General features: G+C 31.1%; 1 protein-coding gene across 4 annotated transcripts in view; it reads right to left on the bottom strand.

Annotated features, from left to right (window-relative positions):
- Window positions 1-2,716: 2,716 nt before the first annotated feature.
- LOC106467294 (hypoxia up-regulated protein 1-like) overlaps window positions 2,717-9,990 on the bottom strand; it is a 72,788-nt gene continuing 65,514 nt past the window's right edge. For all 4 annotated transcript variants that reach the window (XM_013927635.2, XM_022396067.1, XM_022396058.1 and 1 more), the window contains 2 exons: window positions 7,634-7,744; window positions 2,717-4,106 (listed from right to left, as the gene is read on the bottom strand). In XM_013927635.2, the coding sequence (XP_013783089.1) occupies window positions 4,033-4,106; window positions 7,634-7,744 (185 nt within the window). In that variant the 3' untranslated portion in view covers window positions 2,717-4,032. The remainder of the gene's footprint in view (window positions 4,107-7,633; window positions 7,745-9,990) is intronic.

Below are 9,990 nucleotides of genomic sequence, written 5' to 3'. Positions count from 1 at the left end.
GTGTTTTTGAAATAACAAGCACAAAATATTTCCTTACAAAAACAACACGTTTTAGGGATACTGCAACAGATGAGTTCGGCAACCAAGTGCTAAATTTCTGTACATTTTTATAAATATTTCATGTGTTAGAATGTTTAGATTTCTTTGCGTACGGTACAATATTTTTACAAAAATGTCAGTTAATGACAAGTGCAAAATAATGAAACCGTTGATGGTCCGACTAATGACAGCAATGGCCTATATATCATCACTCCTGAGAGGCTGGTGTTTATATCATCACTCCCGAGTAGCTTTATTAATTTTAGTTCAAAACACCCAAAAATATCTGTTGAAAAAAATTACTTACCCGACGAAAAAAGGCACAGAAAAATTCATGAAAATGTACATACTCGTAGTTTTGCTTGCTATTTACCTGTTGATTTTACTTGCCAAAAGTGAATAAACGTAAAAATTATGAAATTGTGAATTCTCGGAACTGAAAACATCTAAGACTTATGAGGAGGTAGAAACCTGTCTAAAGTCATTGAAATGAGCGACCTCCTGGATGAACTGGTAATTCGACGATTTGTAATTCCATAAAAGACGTTTGTTTTTGAATTTCGCGCAAAACTACACGAGGGATATCTGCGATAGCCATCCCAAGTTAGCAGTGAAAGACTAGAGGGAAGGCGGCTAGTCATCATCGCCCACCGCCATCTCTTGGGCTACTCTTTTACCAACCAGTAGTGGGACTGACCGTCACATTATAACGCCCCCACGGCGTCGCCCTTTCAGGATGTTTGGTGTGACGGGGATTCGAACCAGTTCACCAGGAAGGTTACTCATCACAAGAGCTTTCAGCCATTATGGTTTATCGTCCATTTGTCGCTCCTAAGCATGCCTGGTAATCACTAACAATTGTACTACATTGACTTCAGTACATTCACACTTGGGAGTGAACATAGTGTTCGAATTGAAATTACATTCAGGTAGTTACAAACAGAAACACAAGTGAATTGTGTATTAAACAGTTTGATAAAATCTAAACAATTTGTACACTTCTCCCTTGTACTTGGTGTAAATTATAATATTCACACCTTTTTGTAGCATTTAAAAGAATGTATATGTGTATCAATGTAATTAGTAAGTTTACGTATCTTCGAAACACGAGATGATCTAATCATTCTAATGAATATTTATCCAACATTAACACTATACGCTTCACAAACAAAAAGCACATCCACAATGTACGGCCAAGTCTGAGATCTAATAGTTTTTGACTCGTCTTATACGTTTTTCTTTCAGTTTAAAAAGTTTTGCATCTCGTCCACATGTAACGTTTACAGTTGTGATTTTAGTATCATGGCTATAATGAAATGGAACCTTGCCTAGCCATACATGACCATCAGACCAGTGTTCATCCAAATAACCTCACAATTAAATGTACTTGCATGTATCGTTTTCTTACACTAACTTACAAACCGAAGCTATTTGTTCAGCATTACAAATTTCTCAACGAGTGTAATAGCCGTAGTTATATCTGCTAGCCTTTCTATAACTATTTCTATAATATTCACAGTTTGTGTAATATTTCCAAACACTGTTTGTCAGTAAATGTTCAGTCTTGACCACCGTATACCTTTTACCTTGAGAATGCAACACAAGAAAGCACCAACCCTTAAATTCTCTCGGTGTTCTTATGGTATTGCTTGATGTAAAATTGGTGGAAGGTGACTGTCACATGTTGCTAGCCCTGTTTTCCTATGAGAATACAGTGATTATTTTGCAGTCTTGTGTTTGATTGGCAAAAGTTAGAGGCATCATATTTTTGTTCTCTCTCTCTGTCTGTCTGTCCGTCTGAGTGTGTGTGAGTGAGAAAGAGGTATTTGCATCAGTCTTATCTTTGTCATCACACAATTCGTTTTGGTGAAGTAACACTCCCTTCACCTACTATTGAATTAACTAATACCAAAAATGATGGACAGATAAACAATATTATTTCAAGTTTAACTGTGATGGTGTTCACAACATATATTGTTTTCCTGGTAATGCACCAATTATTATTTTTTTTTTTTTAACATCTTCAAATTTACCTCCAACATCACTCATCAATTCATACAGAGAAGGATTTGGCCTTCATTCTTCAAGCATCAGTGACTAATACACTACCAACAATCTTAGCATCATCCTGGTTATTGCAGTTGTGACTTAACTACATGTAATTCTTTACATCAAGAATACCATAATGTAAACAAAAAATTTGTAGATTTTTGATAGCACTAGAACAAAACAGTTTACATGTAAAGTTCAAGAAGTGTGTGTGTATACAAATTTAATTAACATGTTAAGAAAGCTGGAATGATAGTCTAGTAGGATACACACACTAGAGATAACATAACTTTCACAAGCAAAACTGAAAAGTCTTTATGTGACCAAGAAAAACAGATTCAAATTTAACGAAGTTTCTCTCATATTTTCAAGTTCAATGTTTCAAACCAAAATGAAGTATTTTGGAAAAGGAACTTTTCATGTATTTTTAATGAAACACCCTCAAAATTTCCAGTTTATTTTTCAAGTTTAACACACACACATATATTCAAATTTCTTATTCATTAATTAGTGCAGTGTATAGTCTGATATACGTCACTGTTCGATTAGATGTTAACTGATTATTCTTATACAAATGTGAAGACTGAATCTCAGTTTGTTTTATTTAACCCGGGTATTCAAACAAACGTTACTTGGACAACATCTTTTATTTAACCTCCAAAGATGATAAAATGAAAACAATAGGTAGTGCAACTGATGCCAAAGTTAAAAAAAACAAAACAAAAACAGCATCTTATGATGTTTTCACGTAAACAATTCAAATGTAAAATCTAATCATGGTTCTTAACATCAGAAATTTTTTTTAACTGATAATGCTTTTATGCTTTATCTTACAACGCAGCATGTGTTAGTACAATGAATTTCACTGTTCAATTTAACACGTTGACTGAACTTGAAAAACAATGTTATGTAATGTAGCTAACTCATTAAAATAATTTAAATTCTTTGGAATTGGTTCATAGAAGAAGGAAAAAAAAGAGAAGTTATCATATTGAAGCTGCATGCCAGAAAACTTGCTTTACAAATCTGAGTGACATATTTTCTTTCCACTAAGTAAGTGTGCAATACATTCTCTGATAAATTAACATTTTATTACACACATTAAATTACCAAATATTGTACTTCAAAACTTAACTTACAAAATTCACACACATTTTGTTTACCTCAAGTTAGAAGTTAACTTTTTAACATTTATCAGCTAGTGCTGAAATCCATGTTTGTCTTTTTGAACAATTACAGTTGAAAATATTTCAGGTTGTACGATTACAAATTATTTAAAACATCTCCTCAAAGATATTAATTTGAACCTACAAATAAACACTCATTTAGGGTCAAATGAACTTTGGAAACATATCTAGGAAAATTAAGAAAAAGTGAATTTGATATCCTAAATGTTCAACATCAAATTTTCATTGACAAAACTATTATCATCTAAAACTGAAAGTTCTTTAGTATCATTTATCAATAAATGTACTGAAATACATTAGAAACATAAAAAAAAAACAATGAAATATTGATCATTGCTTAAGTCTTTTAGCATAAAAATACATGCTAAACTATTTGTAATTATTACAAAAAAAGCACTATGGTTTGAATTTCTATGGTTTATGATGAATAAATTCTTTATTAACAACCGATACCATCTTTTTAAACAGAAATATTAAAATTTTCATACATAATACTATAAGGAATGCAAGGTTTTACTGTTGTAATACATATCAGTGAGAGACATGCCTAAAATTAACCAACACTGCATGCATTTGTCTAATTCCAGATATACACATGCAACCAGATGTCATGGACTGCATACAGATTCTCACAACTTATTTCCACAAATATAGTGGGTTTTTTGTAATTGTTTTTATTATGTGGTAAGCTTTGAACATGAAATGCACTAGAATGGATATGATAAATTACGACAATTTTTCTATTAAATAACCTAACTCAAAGCTCAGGACGTGGGGTCTGGTCACCAGTGATAGGTGCTTGATTTTCTGAATCACCATCACTAGGATTTTCTAGAGGAAAAAGAAAAAAAAATACACAAATGATTCTAATATACTTAAAAGTTAATTAAATACTTGTACAAAAACTAAAAGTACTGACAAAATATTATGAACCAAGTCTGATTAAAGAACAATTTAAAAAGGGATTGTTTGGTGGGCTCTTCAATATACAATCAAGTACTGTCTCTAGACAGAATTGTTAACTGTAATGTCATGAACTATATAACAAATTTGCATTCAATACTTATTAATAAATAAAAATCTAGAATGAGGATTTTGTTTTTACCTCAATACATTTACAACAATATCTGACATATACATAATACTTATTAATATATAAAAATCTAGAATGAGGATTTTGTTTTACCTCAATACTTTTACAACAATATCTGACATGTACATAATACTTATTAATAAATAAAAATCTAGAATGAGGATTTTGTTTTTACCTCAATACATTTACAACAATATCTGACATATACATAATACTTATTAATAAATAAAAATCTAGAATGAGGATTTTGTTTTTACCTCAATACATTTACAACAATATTTGACATATACATAATACTTATTAATAAATAAAAATCTAGAATGAGTATTTTGTTTTTACCTCAGTACATTTACAACAATATATAAAATTCTTATTAAATATCTAGTTTCATTGGCTTTTCCAAAACAATGAATCAGCAGAGTAGTGAAGCCTTACTTTCAACTGATTGTCTGTGCTTTCACATAAAAGTTATACATTCCTCTAGCTTGTATTAAAGACTTTTCCATAATATTAAGGTGCTCAAAAGAAACATTAATAAATAAATTGTATATCACGGGGTGTGTGGGTGTGGTAAGTCTACTTACTGCTTATTGTTAACAGTAATATTTTAAATTCTGCTGCAATTAAACCCATTCTTCATTAAAATACATAAAATATTTGATATTTCATCAAATTTCCCTTTTTTTTGGTTTCATGGAAATACAAAATGCCTAGTTGAAAAAGTGATAAAATGCTTTACAAATAATATAAGGAAATGAAGTTACAAGTAGAAAAAGACTTGCATTTAATATAAGATTGTATATAAAAACATAAAACATTCAACTTATTTTCTGTTATTTCTCTATTCACCTAACAAAAATTCCTTAGAATAATATCAAAGTAGTAACAATTCTATTTACTTAGAAAACTCTGAGTTTATCTTATCAAGCATTAAGTTGAAATATAGACCATCATTCAAAATACTGGTAAAAATCCAGAATTAACCCTACAGTACATCAGAAATACCCATATTGACACTTTGATAGTGTCCACCATATGATCTAGCCTTCCCTTTTCAACAACTGTACTTTAACAAATACATTGTTTTACACTGTCAAGCTAAAATTACATGTACCTGTACTTGTTATTAAATATTCCCTTTATATTCACAGACAAATCTTATTTTTAGTTTATTAAAAATACTTCACTAAAAAATATGATTTTTTGTATGTGAAAGACTTGTAATGTTTACTGAAAGTTTGACAAATTTTGTGAAGATATACATACTATATTAAAAGTTAGTAGTATTAAAACTATAAAGTCTTTAAACGAGTACAAAGAGGTCATGTAACCTGCCAAATCTACTGAGCCTGTGTTGAAAGATTTAAAATGCAATCCAAAAAACACCCAGAAAACATATAAAATGTCAAACCTAGCTGGTCATAAATGGTGTACAATTGCATACTAGTATTTAAAAAGCACTGAAAATAGTATTTATCTTCAATTATACACCAATATAGGTTAGAATCTGCTATGCAACAGCACATGAACACATTGGAAATTATTAGAGAACCTGATTCAGGTGCTTGAACCTATAATGTCATGAATCAAACTACGCATTAATCACTGTATGCACCCAATTTTGGGAAGGTAGTTGTCCAGTAATGTAACCATATAAAAAAACAACCCAACCACAGATAAACCTAAGTAATTCAGAATGCTAATAGCAGAGAAATAATGTATAAGATACAAAAGATGAAACAAATATCAAATAATAAAATAAAAAGGAATAAATAAATAAAAGGATTATGTTCCCTAACCATACATAATCAAAAGCAGCCCATCCACCTCCCGGGAATGCAAAGTGAAAAGAAAGAGCACCATGTAAGTTATCATAGGAGTATAATATGCATAATAATGGCTTCTCCAACTTGTGACATAATTATCACTGGTGGCTACATTGTATTTAGTCCTTGGGCTATATGTTACTGATGTGCAAAACAATGATGATGCAGCACTTCAATCATTATTCCAAAATTATGTACACAACATTCATACCTGGAACCTGTTGTGGCTGTTGCAAATTAAAAAAATTCAGTGACACATTAAATCTCCTACATAAGCTGGGTACAAAAACCCAGATACTAAACTTTTTGCAAATGAGGCCTAACCAGCATTCCAGAGAGGAATTCAATGTTTCACGGTTTGTCACAGACATCCTTTGGTGATGAAAGAAATAAATGGTAACAAAAAAAAAAATAATGGAAGCAACTGCAAATTCCTTTTATACTGAACTATGTAAGAACTGTCAGTGTTCATTGCAAATGATATTGAACTGCTCTCATAAAAACACAGAATCTGATTCTGCTGTTGCACAAGTCCTATTTAAATTGGTCAAACACCAACCCACCACACTGTAACAGAATAAAAGAGTTTGGTAACAAAAATGTCAATGTGGAAAAAAACTTGAAAAAGGTGAAACAGCTTTGGAATTTCAAAACATGCTGAAGACTTTTAGGAGTCTCTGACAGTAGGTGTGTGTCAGCTGAAGCAGGCACATAAAAACATCTGTCTAAGAACACTGTGCAACATGAGAGTCAATAGTAAAAGAGATGGTGTTTTCTGTGTAAAGACTTAGTCCTGCCACATTTCAAATAAAGTGTAGTATTATCTGAATTCAGCCACACAATCAATGTGACCCATTTACACTAGTTTGGCACTGCTCATGTTGCACATGTGCAAAAGCAGTGGAATGCTGTGCATACAGTATTAGTAGCATGGCTTTTAGGACATAAACAGTGAAGAATAGAGGCATACAAAAATCAGCTTACATGCCTAAAAGTGTTACAATGCTGTGACAATCATTAATGAGCAGGCCAAAGACACAGAAGCCTATTGAAGCTACATCAAGAAGCTTAGAGTGTGGTTGAATGGGAGTGTTATGAAACCAGTTTCTTCAGCCATTTTTCTTATGAAAACAGTTTATGATTTTGAAGTATGGCTGAAATCTTATGAATTTTTTTGTCACTTTGTTAACACTCTAGAACTTTAACAACTGATAAGTGTACTAACCACACCACTGCACTGTTGAAATAATCATGAATTCGCTATGAACCAGATATGTTAGTACTAAAGATGCCACCTTTAGCAGCATGGTTTACATCTGCACTGTCATGTAACTGCACAAACATAGAAATCATTCATATAAAGCTTGATTAATTTTTTGTTGGTTAAACAGGCAGAAAATTAGCCTTAAGACCCATTTAAAACATTGAAATTTACCAACCTTTTACACGGTCAGCACCATCATCCAATTGTAATGTTTCTTCAATAACTGAAGAAGTTAATTTCTCTTCTTTTTCTTCTTTTTCCGCTTCTTTCTCTTCTTTTGCTGAGTCTGTGCACAAAAACATAGTTATTATATTTGAAAACCAAAACATCATAATTAAAAAGGAAACGAGTTAACATTTAAAAAAGATTTTTTCTTTGTGAGAAACAACAATTTTTTCACTTACATTCACTATTCCACTCTCAATGCTTTAAGTGACTAAATATTAAATATCAACTTACTAATCACAGTCTAGATGATCAGAGAAACAAGACCAGAATAAATTCTCATCAAAATACATGTAAATGCATAGACTTTTTCAAACTCAAATCTATCAAACTGGACATCAAAATAATGTTATAAAGCATGAATTAAAACATTATTTTGAAGACAAGGACCTGACACATTTTGGCAGCCCCAGGTTGCCTTCTCATCTTAATGCTTTAAATCTACATATGCTACAGTTTCTACACCCCTGATAATGTTATTGATGTTCTAAAACAGTTTGTTACAAAATAACAGATCCACACTTATAAAACATAAAAACTTCAGGAAAATTTGGAATTACAAATTAAAAAGACCTAATATTTGAGTCCATCCATAGATTCCAAACACTTAATTCACAGGTACACCAAAAGTATTTCAAAATATTCTACATCAAAACAATAACCTCAATTTAGGACAGTGATGTCTCTACCAGAAAACAAGTCAAGACTTTATTTCAGTAAATTCATTCTCAACTGCAGTCCTTAGGCTTTTCTAAATAATACAAGATAACAAGTTTCTGGAATAAAATGTTTAAAGAAATGCTTAAGATAAATGTTGCTGGATAGATCCAAATACTAAAGAACAAGATGGGTGAAAAAAAGATGAGCAAATCCTATATCCAAGGTCTTTTATAAAAAGACAATATAAACACACCACATATTTTAATAGCAAGCTTGACCACATCAGACTTACGTAAGACTAAAAGTTCTAAATTCTGACCACTTCCCAATTTCTAAAAATTGCCACACTGTGCCACAATTAAACTGGTAATTATTAGTTCACATAATAGTGCCAATCCTCAAAAATGAATCCAAACTTGTTATAATAATGAACAGAATTTTATCCATCATTATCTTTTTTTCCAAGGTTGCTATTTAGTATTTTCAAATTGAATAGCACTTTATACAATACAAGGGCTAAACAGCCAGGTCAGAGAATCAAAGTTGAAGCATAGCAATCTTTATTATAAAACTGCCAACCAGCAAGACAGCATCAGTCACTAACATCCACAGTGTACACAAATAGCACAACTGACTGTATAAACTTTCATAGTATGCCACACACAGAAGTGTGAACATTTTTAGCAGCATTTTTCAGATATGAACTTTGGACCTTTTGATTCACAGCTTAGTGTGTTAACCACTAAGCCATGCCTAGCACTCCAAGGTTGATAACAATTCTTCCACTAAATCAAAAATTACAGTTAACCACACTTTATACAAATATTAATATCCAGTATATTTGTATAATGGGTGGATGTAACTTCTTTATCATGTGAATAAAGTGTGCATAAAAGGATAATACAACTGGACTATGACAAGCTTATCATCCTTACCAAATAATACTACCATAACACAAATGAAAATAATGTGCAAGAAATAATCATTACAATTTACCAGCATAAAGTTTAAGAACACCATTTAAATCCAGCAAACTATTTTAAGCAGTTGAGTTAGCTGGTTTTTATTTCACAATTCATGAGACCAATATCTAAAACTAACTGTATCCAGTGGTGTAGAAGTGTCTCTACATATATATATATATGTTGTATCTAGAGAATATATAAGAAGCACTTAAAATAGTAGCTTGATTAGTATGAGATACCACTTTTTGTTATTTTGCAAAATAAAAATTTCACATTTGCATATTCATTTTCTTTCATGAATATTTAAATACAAGAAAAACTGTTACATACATTATTTCTACAAAAAATTCATTTTTCTGAAATTTTATTTATTTATTATTATATTTTTTAATCAACTGACTTAGTTTTCTTTATGTTCAATACAAATTAAAGTTTTGTTGTTCATATAACATTATTTCATGGTACAACAATCCAGAAATGCTAATATGGCAAATAACCAAACTTTTCTTTATGATATGAACGTTAAAAATATAATAGCCAAGCAACAAATCATTAATTCTTGAAGAATTTTAAAATATCTTCCTAAAGTAATTTTAAATACAATAAAGCTGAATAACTCCAAACCTGTGTGTGTGTGTGTGTGTGTGTGTGTGTGTGTGTGTGTGTGTGTGTGTGTGTGTGT

The sequence above is a fragment of the Limulus polyphemus genome, unplaced genomic scaffold (assembly GCF_000517525.1).
Source record: "Limulus polyphemus unplaced genomic scaffold, Limulus_polyphemus-2.1.2 Scaffold78, whole genome shotgun sequence".
In the NCBI taxonomy this organism is placed as follows: domain Eukaryota; kingdom Metazoa; phylum Arthropoda; class Merostomata; order Xiphosura; family Limulidae; genus Limulus; species Limulus polyphemus.
This window is presented reverse-complemented; position numbering and strand designations above follow the sequence as displayed.